Consider the following 21842-nt stretch of genomic DNA (forward strand, 5'->3'; position numbering starts at 1 on the left):
GCATATTCTCCCATTCCTGCTAGGAGACCATCTACCAGCCTCTGGAAGGTGGCGGGTACATTTCGCAGCCCGAAAGGAAGGACATTAAATTCATACACCCCCGCATGGGTGACGAATGCTGACCTTTCCTTGGCAGGTTCATCTAGCGGTACTTGCCAGTACCCCTTGGTTAAGTCTATTGTAGAGATAAACTGGGCACGTCCCAAATTCTCCAATAGCTCATCGGTGCGTGGCATTGGATAGTCGTCCGGACGAGTTACCGCATTTAGCTTACGGTAGTCCACGCAAAAGCGTATTTCTCCATCTGGTTTGGGTACCAGAACCACTGGAGATGCCCATGCACTGGTAGATGAGCGGATTATACCCATCTGTAGCATGTTTTGGATCTCCCGTTCTATAGCAGCTTGGACGTGAGGAGACACCCGGTAGGGCGGGGTTCTAATTGGGTGAGCATTACTTGTGTTAATGGAGTGGTATGCCCGTTCAGTCTGTCCTGGGGTGGCTGAGAACAATGGGGCGAAGCTAGTGCACAGCTCCTTGATTTGTTGCCACTGCAGACGTTCTAGGGTTGTGGAGAGGTTCACCTCTTTCACGCCACCGTCTTTTTTCTCTTCGTAGTAGACACCTTCAGGCCACTCAGCATCATCTCCCTGGACTGTAAACTGACAAACCTGTAAGTCTCTGGAATAGAAAGGCTTGAGAGAATTAACATGGTACACTCTGGGCTTTAGAGAGGAATTGGGAAATGCTATGAGGTAATTAACAGCTCCCAGGCGCTCTTGGACCGTGAATGGCCCTTCCCATGATGCTTCCATCTTATGGGCCTGTTGCACCTTCAAGACCATAACCTGGTCTCCTACCTTGAAGGAACGTTCTCTGGTATGTTTGTCATACTAGGTCTTTTGCTCTTCCTGAGCATTTTTTAGGTTTTCTTTAGCAAGCACGAAAGAGTGTCAGAGGGTGTTTTGTAGGTTGCTTACAAAGTCCAGAATGTTAGTTCCTGGAGAAGGTGTAAACCCCTCCCATTGCTGCTTCACCAACTGTAATGCCCCTTAACCTCATGGCCATACACAAGTTCAAATGGTGAAAACCCTAAACTGGGATGTGGTACAGCCTTGTAGGCAAAAAGCAACTGCTGCAACACTAGGTCCCAATTATTGGAGTGTTCGTTGATGAATTTACGTATCATGGCCCCCAAAGTTCCATTAAACCTTTCCACCAGGCCATTGGTTTGATGGTGGTACGGGGTGGCAACCAAGTGGTTCACCCCATGAGTTTCCCACAGTTCTTTCATGGTGCCTGCCAGGAAATTAGACCCTGAATCTGTAAGGATATCGGAGGGCCAACCTACCCTGGCAAAAATGTCTGTTAGTGCCTGGCACACAGCTTTAGCCCTGGTGTTGCCTACAGCTACTGCTTCCGGCCATCGGGTAGCAAAGTCCACGAAAGTCAGTACGAACTGCTTCCCTCTGGGTGTCCTTCTTGGGAAAGGACCCAGAATATCCACAGCTACTCGCTGAAATGGGACCTCAATTATGGGGAGTGGCTGGAGAGGGGCCTTGACCTGGTCTTGGGGTTTTCCCACTCTTTGGCACACCTCACAAGACTGGACATACTTGGCAACATCCTTGTCCATCCCCTCCCAGTGGAAGGACTTCCCCAGTCTGTCTTTGGTTCTGTTCACCCCAGCATGGCCACTGGGATGATCACGGGCTAAGTTTAAGAGCTTTCCTCGGTACTTTGTTGGAACCACCAACTGTTTTTGCCGCTGCCATTCTTCCCGGTGTCCACTAGAAAGAATTTCCTTGTATAAAAGTCCTTGGTCTATCACAAACCGGGATAGGTGAGCAGAGCTGAGAGGCGGTGGGATGCTCCGTGCCGCCGCTCAAGCTTTTTGAAGGCTGTCATTTGCTTCCTGCTCAGTCTGGAACTGTTCCCTTGAGGCTGGGGACACCAGTTCTTCCTCAGACTGTGGACTTGGGCTTGGTCCCTCTGGAAGGGATGTAGGTGATGCGGTTGTTTCCGTTGCTGGTGAACCGCTCTCTGGTGGTGCACCTAGGGGTATTTCAGGCTCTGGCTGAGCCTCTTCGGTCTGGTTGTCTGTTGCTTCCGCCAGTTCAGGGTCGCTAGTGCCCTCTGGCATTGGGGTTGAAGATGGATTTGCAAGCACTGTCGTCAGTGCTGGCAACGGTTCTGGTGCTAGCTGCTTTTCCAGTTCCTGGTCTGGGACTGGAAGCACTGTGGCTGGTTCCATTGTTGGCATGGGATCCAGGTCCACTACCTCTGTCTGGGTCTCTGGTAACACAGACGAGTTTCCTGTGGACGGTTCAGGAACAGGAATGGGTCTGGAAGCTTGCCTGGTTTGGCTACGTGTAACCATTCCCAATCTTTTGGCCCGCTTCACCTGGTTGACCAAATCTTCCCTCAGTAGCATGGGGATGAAATAATTGTCATAGACTGCAAAAGTCCACCTTCCTGACCAGCCTTTGTACTGGACAGGCAGTTCAGCTGTAGGCAAGTCTACAGCTTGTGACATGAAGGGGTAAATTGTCACTTGGGCCTCTAGGTTGATGAATTTGGGGTCAACGAAGGATTGGTGGATAGCTGACACTTGTGCCCCCGTGTCTCTCCACGCAGTAACCTTCTTTCCACCCACTCTCAAAGTTTCCCTTCACTCTAAGGGCATTTGAGAGGCATCTGGGCCTGGGGATCTTTGATGTGATGGTGGTGTAATGAACTGCACTTGGTTGGGGTTCTTTGGGCAGTTGGCCTTTACATGTCCCAGTTCATTACACTTAAAGCATCTTCCAGCTGACTGGTCACTGGGTCGAGGTGAGTTACTGGAGACTGGTGAGGTGGAAGAATAGGGTGTCTGTGGCTTTCCTTGGGTTGTAGGTGGGGTCTTGGGTTGCCCTTGGTTGTAGGATTTATCGTCGGTGTGCCCCCTGGTGTATTCATTCCTCTTGACAGTAGCTTTCTTGCTTTCTGCCACTTCCATCCATTTGGCTCCAATCTCCCCTGCCTTGGTGAGATTTTTGAGTTTTCCATCTAGTATGCACCGTGTTATGTCCTCAGGAACACCTTCTAAGAACTGCTCCATTTGTATGAGGAGGTGCAGTTCATCCAAGGATTTAACATTGTTTCCTGATATCCAGGCCTCATAATTTTTCCGAACGTAGTAGGCGTGTCTGGGAAATGACACATCTGGTTTCCACTTTTGGGTTCTGAAAAGCTGACGGCGATGATCTGGGGTTATCCCCATTCTGAACCTGGCCTTGGTTTGAAACAGTTTATAATCGTTCATTCTGTCCTTTGGCATTTCAGCCGCCACCTCTGCTAAGCGTCCACTGACTGAGCTGTGACCTCAGCTCTACCATGTACTGGTCTTCAGGGGTGCTGTACCAAGACAGGCCCTTTCAAAATTTTCTAAGAAGGTCTCAGTGTCATCACCTGCCTTGTAGGTGGCAAATTTCTTGTGATGTGGAACAATCATTGGCGCAGGGTTGTTAGGATTGGCTGGAGCATCCTGCCTGGCCCGCGCCAAGTCCATTTCATGCTTTCTCTCTTTTTCTCTCTCTTCACTCTGTTTTTGTTGTTTTTCCAGTTCTCGTTGTTGGGCTGCATCTTTGGCTTCTTGTTCTCTTTTATGGGCTGCCAGTTTGATGTTTTCTTCCCTTTCTTTCAGCTCCACCTCTTTTTCTCTTTTTTCCATTTGTCGCCTGTGGTCTGCTTCTTTGATTTGTCTCTCTGCCTCCATTTTTGCCTTGGAAGTCATGGTTCCTGTTTTCTTGTGTTGGGGTGCCCTCTGGTGTTTATTGTTTGAACTGCTGGCTCTCTGTTGTCTCCTGGGGTTTGCCTAGCAACAGTGCCTTTTTTTTTCTTCCTCTAGCTAATCTTTTAAATGTAAAGTAAACCAGAAAAACCACTTTATTTGCATGTGTGTTGTGCTGGGTACTTGACTCTTAATTGGAGTGCTATAGTTTAACAAAAGACCCTTTGTCAACCTTAATAGTTCCTTGCTTAATATGCAAGCCAAACTGCAACAAGAGAACAGAAAAAAAATTCTCTCTGGTTCCTTTTAAAACCAAACCCTTTCTCTCTGCGTAAAAGCCCTAGCAGAGAAAAAGAAAATAATATTCCTACTGGCTTCTGGATTCTTATCTTTCCACACCGCTGCCAACCATGTCATAACTTTCCTACTCAGAACTGAACCTTAGAGTTCAGAACATGAGAAGTTAGCATGAAACCTCCAAACTTAATTACCAGCTTGGATCTGATATCGCTGCCACCAGCCAGAAAATTCCAGTGTCTGGCTCACTCTGGCCTCTCCAAAACCTTCCCTGGGGGACCCCAAGACTCAGATGCCCTGAGTCTCACCACAAAGGGAAATAACCCACTTCCCTTCCCCCTCTTTACCTCCTCCCAGATTTCCCCGGCCTGGGTACTCTAGGATATTCCCTGCTTCAAGTCCTTGAAACACAAGTACCGTTTCCCTCACCCAGAGAGTATGCAATGTCAGGCTTAGTAAATTTAACACAAAGAGATTTTCCCCCTCCCTTCGTTCCTTAGCCTTAACCAGTGAAAAAATTCAAACAGGTCTTAAAAAGAAAGCTTTATATAAAAAGAATGAAAAAGATATAAAAATGGTCTCTGTATCAAGGTGACAATATACAGGGTCAATTGCTTAAAAGAAAAAATGAATAAACAGCCTTATCCAAAAAGAATACAATTTAAAACATTCCAGCAACTACACACACGTAAATACAAAAAAACAATATAAACCTATTGTCTTACTATCCTTGTACTTACAACTTGGAAACAGAAGATTAGAAAGCCTGGAGGTAGAGAGATCACTCTCAGAGCCAAGAGGGCCACCGAACCAAGACAAAGAACACCCACCCCAAAACTTCCCTCCCTTGACATTTGAAAAATCTTGTTTTCTGATTGGTCCTCTGGTCAGGTGTTTGGTTTCTTTTGTTAACCCTTTACAGGTAAAAGAACATTAACCCTTAGCTAACTGTTAATGACAATCAGGGTCTTAATTTTCATGTTAGAATTTGAAAGGAACAACTATATTTTTATAATAGATATAACTGAAGGGAAATCCAGTCATGTAATTGTTTCCTATGGCTTGATTACATGGCCCTGCAGTGCAGAATTTGGGAGCATGAGTTGAAGCACATACTGAAGTGTTCCACTGGAACTACCCCATGTAGACCCAGCTATCACAAGGTAAAAGGTACCATGTTCATGTTAGCGTAATCCTGTTTCAAAAAGGATTAGGGGTTCATGACCTAGATACCTTTTGGTATGTACTTCAGAGCACACTGCAATTCACACCCCCATAGTCCACACTGCCAGGCCATGTAGACAAGCCCTTGGTAATAGTAACATACACTGAGGTGGAGTTCTTTGTCTTTTGGTTTTGACCCTGTGTTCTGCTGACACTGTAAGACAGAAAAAATTGCCAACTTGCATTGATATTTGGACTGGGGGGAGGGTTAAGCCCCAACTCTGGGAGTCAGGTGATTACATGAGAACCACTGCTCTCATTTTTTAAAAGAGAGCAAGCCTCTAGTCCATGTAGAAGAAGGCAAAAGTGAGAACCTTTGAGGTTCTTAAGCACTAAGCAAATTAAAAAAAATCACTTGATTAGCCCACTGTGATGATTTTTGAAGGCCCAGTTCTTGGCATAATTGACATTATTGTCAGATGTCCACCTTAATTGGAACTAACAAGCATCACTGTTGACGATTTCAAAACAGGATCTGAGGACTGAGTTACATTCTTATCCCTCATAGGAGGATTTCCAGTTTGAGGTTAAGGAACATTGGAAGGGAATCTAGTATTGCTGCTGTCCATGCTGGATCTGTTCAATAGGCAGAGGGACTCATCTTCTAAGGTTCTCCATTTGACACTTTTCACAATTTAAATATTAATAAAAAATAACTTCCATACACTGTATGAAAAAAAACACTGCTTACATAATCATTCTGTATCTGTTATAGCAGCAGTTCTTCAGGGGCAAAAAAGCTCAAGGAAAATTACACCTCTACCCCGATATAACGCTGTCCTCCAGAGACAAAAAATCTCACCGTGTTATAAGTGAGAACGCCTTATATCAAACTTGCTTTGGCCCCCCCCATTCCTTGTTCCCTAACTGCCCCCTCCAGAGACCCCCATCTCTAATCACCCCCAGGATTCCACCCAACCTCCTGCCCCTGACTGCTCTGACCCCTATCCACCCCCTGCCCCCTGACAAACACTCACCGTCAGTGGCAGGAAGCGGAGCAATTCGGCCCCAGCCCGCTCCACTCAGTCAGCTCCCAGCCACAGTGCTCCGCTTCCCACTGTAGGTGAGCGTGCGGAGGTTGGGGAAAGGACACCCCCCCGCACTCACCTGCGGGGGGAAGTGGAGCGATGCAGCCCCAGCCCGCTCCGATTTCTTTGCCCCAGCCCCAGCCGTGTTGCTGGGGGGTGGCTGGGGAAAGTTCCTGCACTCACCTGCCCGGTGGGAAGTGGAGCGCCACGGCTGGAAGCTGCTGGAGTAGAGTTGGCTGTGGCTGGGCTGCTTCGCTTCCCGCTGCCGGTGAGTGCGGGAGGTTGGGGAAAGGATGCCCCCCTACACTCACCGGCGGCAAGAAGTGGAGCGATGCAGCCCCAGCCCGCTCCACTTTCCTTGCCCCAGCCCCAGCCGTGTCGTTGGGGGCTGGCTGGGGAAAGGTCCTGCACTCACCTGCGGCAGGAAGTGGAGCGCCACGGCTGGGAGCTGGCGGAGAGGAGCTGGCTGGGGCTAGGCTACTCCACTTCACACCGCCAGTGAGTGCGGGGAGGTTGGGGAAAGGACGCCACCCATACTCACCTACGGCGGGAAGCAGAGCCCTGTGGCTGGGAGCTGGCAGAGTGTAGTGGGCTGGGGATGGGCTGCTCCACTTGCACTGCTGCTAGTGAGAGCAGGGGAGATCCCTTCCTCCAAGCCCCCTCCCTTGAGTGACACAGCTGGGGCCGGGGCCTGGTATTTTGGCAGGACAAGCCACCTAAGGTGGAACTGACAAAGGAGGCATTCTTTGTCAAAAGGATGGCCCTACAGCTCTGATAGGTATGTGATTTAGCTCAGGCTTCACCAGATGAGTTATAAGCAAGGAAGTGTTCCCAGGGTTTGTCTGCTAGATCTTGGGAAGTCCTCAGAAGAGAGTCTGCTCTCCTGTACAAATGCTAAAGTTTGCAGGAGAAGAATGACCTTCCTGTGAAACTCTTAAGATGTTCAGGAGTGTAATCCTGTCTTGGCCTTCCCGGAGTCTTTAGAAAGCCGCTTTTTGAACAACTACCCAGAAGTAATGCCTCCCCAACTCTCTCCATTGCTGCCCCTTCTATATAGCTTCATCTAATTTCAGCTTGTAAACTATAAACATATCTTATGTCTGTATTTTGCAAGTATGACAGTTTAGACGTGTTGTTTACTAAAAAAAAAAACAACTTTTCTGGGGGTAGCAATATAGATTGTACCCTCTACCTTTGGGGTGAGGTTGGGCACTTCTCTCATCCAGGACATCATGCTCTGGCCATAGGTGTCGCTTTAGCACAGGTTTGGAGTTTTGGAGGGCAGCCAGGAGATCACACCCCACAAATTTTAGGCAGGCAGCTCTCCCCACAGTGTGAGCACACTCCAAAAGAAAGGAAAAGAAAAACAGAATAATCCTGCAGCCCACAAGACAGTCCATGCTCACCCCAGTGTTCTTCACAAGGCAAAAGGGTAAATAGTCGCTGTCAAAGGGGGCAGGGTTCCTAATCCCCTGTACAGCTGAAAGCCCCAGGCTGAAAGTTCTGAGTGCTAATGAAAAGCAAAGCTCAGCAAAGCAAAGATCCCACGACCAATCCAAAAGATTCTTCTTGACTGGGGTGGGAACCTGTCCCACCACAGGTAGTGATAATGGGACAGTAGATGAGAGAAAGAAGATGCCTGATCAAGACTTAAAGTAGGTGATGGAAATTGGCTGAAGGTCCTGAGAGAGACTGGCTGTGGAATAATGCTGGAGAAACTAGGGAAATGGGGAAACAGTCATACTTGCTCAGTTTAAAACCTTATACTCATGACAGAGAAATGTAACTGAAGCTCTAGCTTCTTCCCCCAGTGCTGAAGTCTTTTTTAGTTTGCCAAGCTCGCATAGCTTTTCATGAAAAGTTTTGAGTAGCACACAGAGGAAGTTGAGGTGTTGGTTATAGCTCTTTGTACTGGGAATGCAAAGTTTTCTATAGAGAAGATATAATTATTTGGCTTTTCTGCAGCACCACTGCCCAGCTAGCCCCTCTATCCAGCCCTGAGCTTTCAGCCCCCATATTTGCATGTCTTTTTTATCCTGCTACATTAAAAAAAATAGGAAATAATAATAATATAAAACCCTATGTTAAGGCTGCTCAAGAGAATTTCCTCACAATGCAAACAATAAAAAGCAAGGGAATTACAAGTTAATTCACATCAAATTTGAAACCAGCCTCCAAGTATTAACTCTCTAGCGCCTGAACACCCAACCTGCTAACATATCAATAGGTTTCCAACACAACTTCTATAAATTCAACAATTTTGTCAATTTCAATGCTAACATACAAAGAGCTGAAAATCACAGTGCAAAGAGTTTGGGAGATTTTTTCATGTGGGTTTATATAATATAAGCCAAGTTCTCCCATGTGTTAGAACAGTGGAAACCCACAGACTTCAATACTTTTTGTTTTCAATGGACTTGCATCGATGGAAATGAGAGGAGAGAATTTGGCTCACAACGTTAATAATTGTAAATTTATGTGCTGGTTACTTTACTCTGACCTAACTGGTTTTCAATACACTGATGACATTTTAGAATCTCTTTGTAAACTAGAAATCAATTAACAGTTTCTTTTGTGTAAGCTTTTAGGATGAGCACATTACAGTACAATTAGAAATTCCCAATCTTTGATAAAGGCCCTTGCTGAGCTGAAATGTCAGTCCTTTCCTGAATCTACACCACTGAATGAAAGACAAAGTAAAAAGCTGAAAATTACTTTATTTCTGTTATAATACTGGCAACTTGATATTCCTGGACCTTAGCAACACTCTTTACACAGATGAACTCCTGGTTATCATTAAATATAGAGGGTGAAATCCAGGTTGCATTAAAGTATTTTGTCACTGACTTCAATTGGGCCAGGATTTCATTCTATATGTTGCATGTGTATGAAATCTGGAAGATTAACAAGGTCACAATTGTTGCAATATTTGGAGATGATGAACAGGATGTTTATTTTTCTATTGCATTTTTAGCATTTAGATTAAAGTAACATATATTTTTGCCTTTTAAATCTACAAATTTCTTTCAGCATAGATTAACAGAATATGTTTGTTTACATTTGTATGTTTAAACTTCCTGTTTTGTTTGCTCAGTGCTCTTAAACTTCTCAGTCACGGTAAATGGTTTCAGTAGGTTACAGATGGGTTGGGCTTGCTGCAGTTTACTACTATGTATATCATACTGTACTATGCAAAAAGGGAACCCTGATGGTGAAACTAATACAAAAGCTTAAACGTGATGTTACTATCTGATAAATGTAAAGATTAATACAAAATTGCTAGAGAGTTAAATATTATTCCGATTTTTTTTGTTCCACTAGACTCCATTTTCAATATAAAAACACTCCATTAATCTTCTTTCAAACATTCTATTGTATCATTAGACTTTTCAGAAAAATCCATCATTAATAAATTGCCTATTGGATTAAACTGTGTAAGTAAGAGGAAAGTTATTAAATATTTTAATGAGAAGTAACATTGGCAGCTACTATTGATCAATAATATTATGTGGCAAAACTCATGCCAGAAAAGATGACAAGCAGATCAGACACTACTGATGTGCAGGGACTGAAATGCCTTGCCCCAAGCTACCTTCCAATAACGAAAATACCCGCAAGCAATTAGAGAAGACAGAGTAGGTGTGATATTGGGTATGCAAGACTATGATTTTATATTAAAGTTTCTTTTTAAAGGTGAGACCTGGCTTGCTCTAGAAATAAATGCTGCCTTCTGTAACAACTTGTGGTGCTTCTCCTGTGGACCACCACTTTTGTTATATTACCTTATACCCTACACTCACTTTCCACCTTTAAAGTCTTTTCAATACATATGTGCTAAAATCTCTCTCAGCTTGGCTTTCTTAATGTCTCAGAAATTAATGAATCACTCTGTAGCATATAGCAAATCTGGAATTCAGACTGATTTTGGCCCGCTTTTGTCTATTGCTGCTCATGCACATGTTCTGAGACGCCTATACTTCACCGTAGGGCCAAACTGAACGCTAGAGAGAAGGAACTGTGTTAGTGTCTCCATACCCTGAATAGCCACTGTTTTGCTTTTCTTTTTAAAATCTCTACAAAGCATAAAGAAGGGTTGGGATTGGTCCCATAATAGAAAGAAATCTTGTTTCAAAAATGGTTGGGAAGATGGTAGTGCATCACAAAGAGTAAGTGAGGTGAATTCATGTTATTATTAAAATAAGCTTTCCTTGTGAAATAATGTTAACGATAGGAGGGGTCCTCTGCTTTGGTCCCTCAACTTTGTATTATTGGGATGTACTATGCAACCTTTGATCTTGTATAGCTGGGAACTGGGGTACTGCCTTATAAAAATGGAACCTTTCCAGCATCCCTTAATTATAACTGGGCTCTTAACATTTTCGAAAGTAAACAAAATTAAAGTGAAGTAAAAACAGTTAGAAGTGGAAACTGCCTTATAATAGCACACAGATCATACTGTGTAATCACATTTCTTTGGTGTTTTATTTACATATTATAAGGTCTAAATAGCAAGAACTAAGACAGACTCAATCAGCTACAATAAAAAGCCATTTTTTTTAGCCCTTAATTATTCTCTTGAGCCAACCATGATTACTGAGAAATTTCCAAGCCGTACACTTTCCAGTGGCTCCAGGATTCCTCTCCCACTTTTGAGATACCTCCTCAGTAACATTCATGGTACCAGACATATTTTTAACTACTTTTTGTACGGCAGAATAAAACCTGTTATCTGTAAACTGTCAGATTTTGTCCTGAGCCCCAACAAAAAAGCTCTGCAGATGACTTGACTGGCATAGCAAATTATATAGACATTTTAGTCCCAGGAACAAAATCTTTTGGAGAGTTCACTGAAAGCTAAATTCATCTCTATTGTAAGCTGATTTCTGTTATCTTCTGGCAAATGTTGACTTTTTAATACAACCACTGTATTAATCAGATTTAAACTATTTTTCCCCTATCTAATGCCTTTTCAGGGCATTAAATTATTATGGTAAATTTCCTAGTTATGGCAGGGTACTTAGAGTAAAACAATTTGATTTTAATAACAAAATTCAAATTTCAATCCAGCCTTCATTTGTGCCCAGGCAACTTTGTGTTTACAAATGGTTAAGAAGGCTCTTTAATAACCACATGTAAGTGACTGCTTTTGTCTTTCCTATGGACAAGTGTTCACCTTTGTACTGGTAAATTCTATCACATGCCTGCGTAAGAGAAAGAACATAGCAGCAACAGGTGATGGTGCTTGAAACACACAAGGGAAAAGTATGCATGAACAAATGCATGATACTTTTGGAAAATGTGTCTCTGAAGGTCAAACAAGTGCAAGTTGATGAGATTTTTTTTTCCAGCATAAGAGAAATCCAATAATACTACTTGCAGTATTACGGAACAAGGATGGAAGATGCATGCTGGAAAATCTATGATGGTCACTCAACCTTTGTTTATACTCTAGGAATTAGAATCCCCAAGGTCCGTAGTTCATAGTCTATTGCATATAACTTGTTCTCTGGTGATATTGTTGTAAGCAAGTCTGCTTATTTTAGATATTGAGTTTTATGTCTAAACTTATCAATTTTTTGCAAATGGTTATGTTGACCGTGTAGGGACAATATCTGATGACATACGTGTTGACATTATCATGGCCACAATGTAGCACTCCCAGATGAATAATATATAGGGCTGTTGATTAATCACAATTAACTCATGCGATTAACTCAAAAATATTAATCATGATTAAAAAAAATTGTGATTAATCGCACTGTTAAACAATAGAATACCAATTGAAATATATTAAACATTTTTTGATATTTTTCCACATTTTCATGTATATTGATTTCAACACCGAGTATATTATTATATTTCAACACAGAATACAAATTGTACAGGTCTCACTTTACATTTATTTTTGATTACAAGTAGTTGCACAGCAAAAAAGGAAAAGAAATAGTATTTTTCAATTCACTTTATACAAGTACTGTAGTGCAATCTCTTTATCATGAGAGTGCCACTTACAAATGTAGTTTTTTGATTACATAACTGCACTCAAAAACAAAACAATGTCAAACTTTTGAGCCTACAAGTCCACTCAGTCCTACTTCTTGTTCAGCAAACTGCTAAGAGAAACAAGTTTGTTTACATTTACTGAAGATAATTCTGCCCACTTCATAATTACAAAGTCACCTGAAAGTGAGAACAGGTGTTCTCATGGCACTGTTTTACTTGGCATTGCAAGATATTTACATGCCAGATGCGCTATAATGTGTTAATTAAATTTGTGACTGAACTCCTTGGGGGAGAATTGTATGTCTCCTGCTCTGTTTTACCCACATTCTGCCATATATTTCATTTTATAGCAGTCTTGGATGATGACCTAGCACATGTTGTTCGTTTTCAGAACATGATCACTGCACATTTGATAAAAAGCAAAGAAGGTACCAATGTGAAATTTCTAGAGATAGCTACAGAACTCAACCCAAGATTTATGAATCTCAAGTGCCTTCCAAATTCTGAAAGGAATGAGGTGTGGAGCATGCTTTTAGAAGTCTTAAAAGAGCAATACTCCGATGCGGAAACTAAAGAACTCAAATCACCAGCAAAGAAAATCAACCCTCTGCTGGTGGCGTCTGACTCAGATGATGAAAACGAACATGCATCCATCTGCACTGCTTTGGATCATTATCGAGCAGAACACGTCATCAGCATGGATGCATGTCCTCTGCAATGGTAGCATCAAGGGACATATGTATCTTTAGCAGATCTGGAATGTAAATATCTTGTGACACTAGCTACAACAGTGCCAGGCAAACACCTGTTCTCACTTTCAGGTGACGTGAACAAGAAGCAGGCAACGTTATCTTCTGCAAATGTAAACAAACTTGTTTTTCTGAGTCATTGGCTGAACAAGAATTAGGACTGATTGGACTTGTAAGCTATAAAGTTTTACACTGTTTTATTTTAGAATTTTTTTTTGTACATAGGTCTACATTTGTTAAGTTGAGCTTTCATGATAAAGAGATTGCACTACAGTACTTGTATTAGGTGAACTGAAAAATACTATTACTTTTGCTTTTTACAGTGCAAATATTTGTAATAAAAATAAATATAAAGTGAGCACTGTACACTTTGTATTCTGTGTTGTAATTGAAATCAATAAATTCGAAAATGTAGAAAAAAACCAAAAATATTTAAATAAATGGTATTCTATTATTTGCGTGATTAAACACGATTAATTTTTTTAATGAGATTAATCACAATTAATTTTTAAACACTTGACAGCCCTAATAATAAACAAAGCAAGTACAAATAGATTGACATATACTTGCTAAATTGATGATCTGTCATTTGCAGAAACTATTTTGGCAGAGCATAGCTCCATACTGAGTCGCCTTTCAATTGCTAAACATCACTAGACCTGAACCTTTATGAAGTATTTCTTCTGAGTTCTGCCCATGACTAGCATGTGTATGGGTTATTTTAATGAAAAGATGTCAGCTATGTTCAAATCCAAGTATGATTTACAGTCCATTTACACAAAGGACTAGAACAAGAGTAAAAACTGTAGTGGACATGCTTGATATAAATGGGCAATAAAGCTGTGAACAGAATCCTCAAGATTGAAGATAGCCATTTTATCTGACAGCCCATCTAATTTGCATATTTAAATCAAAATACACACTGTAACATAATTTTAATTATAAAGTGCTTCACCTGCTGATGTTCTCATGATGCTGTACAGCATAACGGCAACATGATTAAAATAGAACATAATAACTAGCCTTGTAAAATTCAAGCAAACCAATCACAGTAACAAATTTGTTTGTGGTACAACAATTAATTGTTGTTGGAGTTATTTTAATGTTACACTCAGGATTTCACTTTATATAGACTATAAACCATAGGAATAATAGTTAATAACATTAGAGAGTTTTTAAAAAAAATGTCATTAGAGTTGAGCCAAAGGTTCAAAGGAGGGAATCCAAAATTGGAGTGCCACAGATTCCACATTTTTGTGGCCATTATACATATAGAGACCAGCTGGGAAATTTGAATCTGGATCCAGGTTGAAACTGTGAACCTCTCCCGTGTTCGGGTTTGTTGGATCCTGCCAATTTCCAATTGCTCATTACTTTGTTATTAATTATTATTATTATTATTACTTATACAACAATAAAAAGATAAAAAAGTAATGGATATTTAGCCTAAAGAAATAAAGATAGTCTGAGAACAGCCCTATCGGTGGGTGGTAGAGCCACAGTTTCATGTAACATGGCATTTGGGACATGAATAAAAAACACAAAAACTGTTCATTGAGCTTTAGAATTTACCTATTTAGTCATTTATATCATAGTCTTTACTACAGTATCTGATCAATGGGCATGAGCATGGCATTAATACAAGGTGCCACGTTAGTTATCTTGTTTACTTTTTCACAAGGAGCAATACCACTACAGACTATCTCCAGAAACATGGCAGTGAAGTAGATATATCAAGATAATGCAGGGAAAACGCTACAATACATTTATTCTCACTCTCTGATATCAGCAGAGAGCTGGATTTTGATAAATTAACTAGTTTATCCTCGATTTGTATCACTGAGATTAATAGCTTTAACTATATCAAATATTCCCCTTCTACAATAGGTCTGAAAACCATAATTAAGATTCATAAAAGACTGTCGTGTGTTATATTATTTATTGGCTTAATTTTTTCTTTGTGCTTTATTGTTTTTTAACTAGAGACAGATACAATAGGTTAATTGATTTAAATATTAGTCTCTGAGCTGAGGTGTTTTTTGGTTTACTTGCATTTGAGGATTTAATTTTAAACTGAGTCCTTCACGTCTAGTTTTTGTTAACTCCAAATTAAGCAAAAGATTGGTACTTGGCTATTTTTGACCCGTGATGATACTAAACTAATAGGACCATTTGGCTTGGAACTCTAGCATAGTGCAAGAGGGACTGAGTTATTGATTGCTACTGTCTAAGGTTCATAAATCATCCTCTCTCTCACTTTACTGCACTCCAGTAAGATAGTTTATATTTAAAGTGCCTGGATTTGCTTCTATTTCAGCTGAAAGCAATGTAAGTTATACTATTGACTTCAATGGGGGCATAAACAGGCAGTTAATTTGCAGTTATTATTTTAATGTTCCTTTTTGTTCTTTACAATTTTTTCCCCGTCTAGCTTATTTTTATTCAGTTTCTTTCAGTTAAATTTTAGTACTCTTGATAGACAGGGGATTAGTTAACTGTGGAGACTGATGTCCTCCATTTTATCTACAGAAAAAGTACAACTCTGACAGTAGCACTATAGTTTATCCTACACTACCCCACAAGTATGCTGTAACCTTTGGGGAATGTCCCATGTCTAGGAGCTGCAGGGAAAATTCATCCCTTGTGAACATTCCACCCATGGTCTTTTGGCAAAGATCAACACCAGTTAGTTCTAACTGTGACATGGATTCCTTTCTTAGAAAAGTTAGAGTAAGGACCAGCTCATTTCACATACAGGTAGGCCTCAGAACCAATGTTAGATGGCAAATTTTGGTCACAACCAACCCGAGGGGAATTTGAACCAGTGCCTTGAAAACAAAAGCTCTGTGTGCCATTAACAATCCAATTTCCCCAGAACTTTATGGTTGGGATTATCAAAAGCGTCTCAAGGATGCCAAAATCACACTGCAAGTCAATAGGATTTGGGTGCCTAACTCCCTTAGGCTCATTTGAAAATCTCAGCCTACAGCTTTATTTAATAGGAAATAATTCATTTCCAGTGCTTCCAAAAGGATTGCACCAGTAATCAAAACCTTACAAAAAATAAATTGGTTTCTTACCGGTGGAGTGCTGAAAATGTAGAAGGATGGACCCTTCAGTGCCAGGAACTTGTATTTGTAGAGTTGAGATGAACCTGTTCCCTCCAGTCTTTCATTCACCCAGCCCATATGAATAATCTGCAGAGTAAAACCTTTGAAAAATTAGAGCTCAAGCTTCAATAGCAGCATAATACACCGTTTATACAGAAATTCTCCTTCTGCCTAGAACACCACACAGTTAATGGAGGGCAGGCGGCCTTAGATTTGAAACCTGTTGTCCCATCCTCCCCTTCGTCTTTCTCAGACCTGCCCCCTAAATTATACTCCATGCCGGTCTGTAGGGAACTCCCCTAGAGGTGTGATCCATATTGCACAGGCTTTCTGAATCCTGTCTGCCTGGTGCAGCAGTATCACATTGATATCTGGTGTGTTGAGGGTCTGCCTCAGCTATGAGGGAAAGTGGATGGGACTGGACCCATAAAGATTAGAGATAGGAAAATTTATTCTGACAAAAAAGATGTCCAAATCTTTTCCCATGCTTCAACCCAGCCATTTAGGGTGGTTCCAAAATGTCACTTATTTAACACTCTATGTGCTGCTGCAATTTCTGGTTTTGGCCACGACCTGAAATAGCAATATTGAAATATTACAAAAGGGCTGTTCCCACAGTATTTGTGGCCAAGTGATAACCAGGCAGCACTAGTAATTCTATGAGATCTGCTTCCAAACAAAAGACATGCAGATAAGTCCATTGGCTTATCTGAAACCAAGCAGTTCACTAGTTATTGAAGTTTGCCCATCACTAAAAGAATTACATCACATTCCGTGCTTTACACTTGCATACATTTCTTCAAATGGGAATTGTTGGTGTTTCTTTGCTGGTAGAATAAAATTCCAAGGGTTTTTGTTGCTCCTCTCACACATTTTTGATTTCCTTTAAAGTTATTACAAATAAATTGTAATGATTTTACAATTATTTTAAAAGTAAATTTATGTATTTTAAGTAACTTTGAAATTCGGTCATAAGTAAGATTTTATTATCTCTGAACTAGATACACCCTGAAGAACCACATTCTAGCACAGTGCTAGTACACTAGCTAATATGCTTAATTTCACAACATCATGCTGACTATATGGCCTTTAATATGCTTTGAAATATTTATCTGGCCTTTATTATAAGTACTCTGCAAATCTTAAACTGTAAATGGCCAGTCCTGATGCTCTTGCTGAGTTTTTGTACTCAGCATGGAATTTCCAAAGTACCTAAGTAACTGAGGAACACAAGTTCCCCGGCACTTCTGAAATCTTGCCCTCAGCCCTTACACAACACGAAACCTTACTTGAAACCAGTGGGAATTTAGCCTGAGTAGGGGATGTATTAACATGTGCAGTAACTTCAGGATTCATCCCCAGGTGAGATTCGAAGAGAAGAAGTGACTTATTCGTATTATATACTTAAGATAAACTTTTGAATGTGACCAGAGCATGGAACCGAAACAATGTACAATAAGAGCACAGATTGAACACAGAAACACGTTGCTATGGTCACATTTTTATCTTAGCATGATTCATACTTTATTGTCTAGCTCTGTTATTTAATACATAATTACCTCTGCTATCAGTCAACTTACTTCAAAAAATATTCTATACCAACGTAATGCTATTGCTTCTCTACATTCTTCTACTGAACTATAACTTCATTAAAATGTTAATACTGTAGGAAAGAATGCAGTAAATACAGTAGATCTTCCAATTCTCACTTTGCTATTGTGTAAACTCAATAGTTCTCACCAAAATATTGCTTCACCACTCATCAGCACAGCTTTAATAACCGAATGCTCAGACACTTCATTACTTTAATAAAATATACCACAGTACTGCTCAGACTCTCCTACAAACAATAACACAGATTGCTTATACTTGCATGTTATTATAATCATAAATAAAGGGAAATAGCCAAAACAAAGGAACAAAGTACATTTTGTGATGCCAGATCCTTGATATTTTTTACAAACACATTTGTTTGCTTATCTGCTAATTTGCAAACCTCGTTAACCCACACTGGGTTCCCAGTCATTATTGGAAAGTAAATTAGATGCTATTACAAGACTACAAAGATACAGACTACTGCACATGATAATAATTTGCAATTCTAATGATCCCCTTCCAAATCTAAGGATCTCAAAGCTTCATAATAATTGCTAGGGAAAATGGGACATAGTCAGACAATGTAACATGCTCAGGTCATACATCAAATCAAATATGGCAGAGCCAACAAAATTATAGCTATATCTCCAATATCTTTAAATATAGTAAAACAGCAGATCAAGGAAAAGAGGTTGGTTTTGTTTAAGGTTCAGATAGGGAAATCAGAAGACTGATGTTTTATTCCTGGTCCTCCACATAGTTCATGAGTGAACTTAGATAGACACTTACCCTCTTTACGGCTCTGTTTTGGTGGGGAAAAAAAAAAGAACATGTTTACATCAAGGAAGTTACCTTGATGTAAAATTCCAGTAGCGACAAGACACTAGTTTATACTTCAATGTAGCTAGGCAAGATAAATCCCAGGTGGCGGTATAGTGTTGGCCTTGACAAGCTGCACTGAGGTTAAAACCTACCAGTGCCTTATCTCCAGGAGGATTTTATACCAAGCTGGTTATCTCAATTTGCCTATCCCAGTATAAGAACACACCTTATTTCACTCTGACTAGTTTGGAATGTGAGGATGTAACCATTTGCTTCACATCTTATGGCTGCCTCTGCTGCTTAGCCAAAGGCTTAGCCTAAGAACAGGGCCTCAGAATGTCCCAGTAAGAGAAGGCCCTTACACCGGCAAACAGTGATTTTGATTCTTTCTTTTATACCTCTATAACTAGCTAAGTGATAAGAATACACTTAAATTCTTAAAGCATAGGCCTTTGCAGACAGGTCTGAATATCTATATCCTAACACATGACATACTCAGACTCTCAAGTATTTGCAAACTTTGGGTTGAAGTCTCATGGTAAGATGGTCACTCTGATTTCAACTCCATATACAGCACAGAGAAGTGCCTAGGTACTAAGAAAAGAAAAAAATACTGAAATAGTAGTTAACTGGACTTTGAAACTCCAAAAAAAAATTTGATCTGGTTCAATTCAAATCTCCAGTACATATTCAGGTCAGTTTTTTTTTTTTTAACTCAAACTGGTTTTCTCCTTCCTTTTAATAAACAATTTATTTATAATATTTAAATGGCGAAATTCTTGCATGAGTCTTTGCAGAATCAGAGAATAATGCTGTGTTTATAATGCTGTAGACACAATAAAAGAATTTAGACATCTAATCACTGTGCCTGATTTGTCAGTGCCAATCAGTAGATAACTAAATTCTGTAACATGTTTTTACAATTTGCATCTACAACTGATTTTTCAATCAAAATGCTGGCACACAACTAAAAGCCATTTTGTTACATCTTAGCTCAAAAAGCAGGGGGAAACTCATTTAAATTCAATTAAAATTACCCAAATTTTATCCACTCAGAATTTGAACCAAACCTTCACATCAGTGGGACTACTCACTTACTTAAAGTTATGCATATGCTGAAGTTTTTGCTGGAATGGGCAACAGAGGGCAGGCTGAGGCCATTTGAAAATCTGGTCCTTTTATCAGCTGAATTATTTCAGAATTCTATTATCATCCATTTAAACAGGTGGATCATCACAAGGTGGACTAATGACTCTACTCTATCAAAGTCTATAGAAAATCAAACACACAGCAACACCTCAATTACATTTCAAATACATTGGATTGCAGAAAATATCCCATAGTGCCCAGTTTGCTTGATACAAATGACCCATAAAATTAACATCTCAAAATGATAAAAAATGATTAGTTATGACATCTAAGTTTTATATAAGCAGCAAAGAGTCCTGTGGTACCTTAGAGACTAACAGAAGTATTGGAGCATGAGCTTTCTTGGGTGAATACCCACGTCGTCGGATGTCCCTCTGATACTTATGTTTTATATGTATAACAATATATGTACAAAACAGATATTGCAGAAAAACCACCAAGCAGAAAGCCAAATAGAAGAATACTACAAAAGTAAATAGCGACTGTACCCTTAAAATGTAGCTGAAAATGAAGAAAAAGAAATGTAATAATGAAATTAATAATGGATCAATTTTTTCTTAATGAAGTGATGAATAAAGAGCAAGAAATAAACTGTTCCATACATTCAAAAGAGGTATTATGGGAAATAAACTAGTAGCCCGTTTTGCATCTCTATTTTGGTGCATATCTCAAGAAAATAAATAAATGGCAATCAAAGCTAGATAGATTTCTAAAACACTTGACATATAAAAATTGATATTGTAAAATCTTCTGAAATAATAATTATAAAATAACCCATTATAACTACCTCAAGATACCCGGGTCTAACTGCTTATTGACACATGGATTGGACAAGCAATTTATGAATACCATAAATCGTTTGTTTTTCAGAGTTTCACGAGTGACTCTTGTAACTCAATTCTATGAACCTTTAGAATTAAGATATTTAAACTATGAAGAAAACTATCACAAACCTGGATAAAGAGGACATTTTTTTTAAAAATCCTTAGACAAACTGAAATTTATCTTAAAAGGAGAAAGATATATATAATTTTGAGCAAACAGGAATAAAAACTACTATGACTAAGCAGGAATATAAATACCTAAAAATGCATCCTTTGGAAATCTTGTTTGAAACCTTATGGCTGACAATAAATCTTTGTAGGATCATGTTCTAAAAAGTCAAGAGCACAGTCAATGTGCAAAAATCCTTCTCCCCCTTCCACTACATCTTTATTGTATGGGAGTTGCCAGGAATTTTATTTCTGAAGAAGGATAGGTGAGTGCTTTGTGCACAATATTGGTCAGGTTATTTAAAATATAAAAATCATCACAGAGCAAGGCAAAGTTAACAAAGAGAGTAGGCAAGAGGGAGGCTATGATGAAATGTAGAAGCCAAATAGGAGTAAAAGATAAGTGCAACCAGAATTTTTTAAAAATAGTAATAATAATAATAAAAAAAACTTGGGGGAGGTGATCAGGAAGGAGAAAAATAAAAAATCAAGAATGAGGCAGAGGTCTGCAAGGTCTGGCCCTCATTTTATCCCATTCCTTTTTATTTCCTGTTACCAATCATGAATAAAAGAAATAACTTTTTTTTTTTAAATGAAAGCTTAGACTGTGACATCACATGACTCCAGGAGATGGAGTACTAGTCATATTCCTAATGTGTCTATGCATTAATGCAACCCTGCACATCCACACCTAACCACTCCTCTTCCATTCATAAAGCATTCTCCTACTTCTCACTTTCTCCCTCAGCCCCACCCCTTGTCAGTGCTTAATTTGCAGTGGGCTGAGCCCTGGCACCTCTAGGCTTGGCAGTTCATAGCCACAGCACCTCTGGGATCCCAGCCAGCAGCCACCACTCTCTGTACCAAGCCATGACCTGCCCAGACGCTGGTGGTGCTGAGCTGGGTGCCCAGCCTGCAGACGACACTCTCTCGTCGCCCACCAATGCTTAATTTGTGCCGGGGCTTGCTGAAGCTAAGCCCTGGCACCTCTTTCATTACAAATTAAGCACTGCCCCTTGTATACCTATGACCTCATTTTCTTCTTCTCTTTTTGACTTCCCCTCCTCAAAACTTGTTCATTCTCTCCCTATCACTCCTCT

The 21842-nt window shown here is 40.2% G+C and overlaps 1 protein-coding gene across 1 annotated transcript in view; it reads right to left on the reverse strand.

The window, feature by feature from the left end:
- Window positions 1-21842, reverse strand: part of SNTG2 (syntrophin gamma 2) — a 522138-nt gene that overhangs the window by 60991 nt on the left and 439305 nt on the right. Inside the window, exon 12 of the mRNA XM_030555522.1 lies at window positions 16154-16270. Within this exon, the coding sequence (XP_030411382.1) occupies window positions 16154-16270 (117 nt within the window). The remainder of the gene's footprint in view (window positions 1-16153; window positions 16271-21842) is intronic.

This window comes from Gopherus evgoodei, chromosome 3 (assembly GCF_007399415.2).
Source record: "Gopherus evgoodei ecotype Sinaloan lineage chromosome 3, rGopEvg1_v1.p, whole genome shotgun sequence".
Classification (NCBI taxonomy): Eukaryota; Metazoa; Chordata; order Testudines; family Testudinidae; genus Gopherus; species Gopherus evgoodei.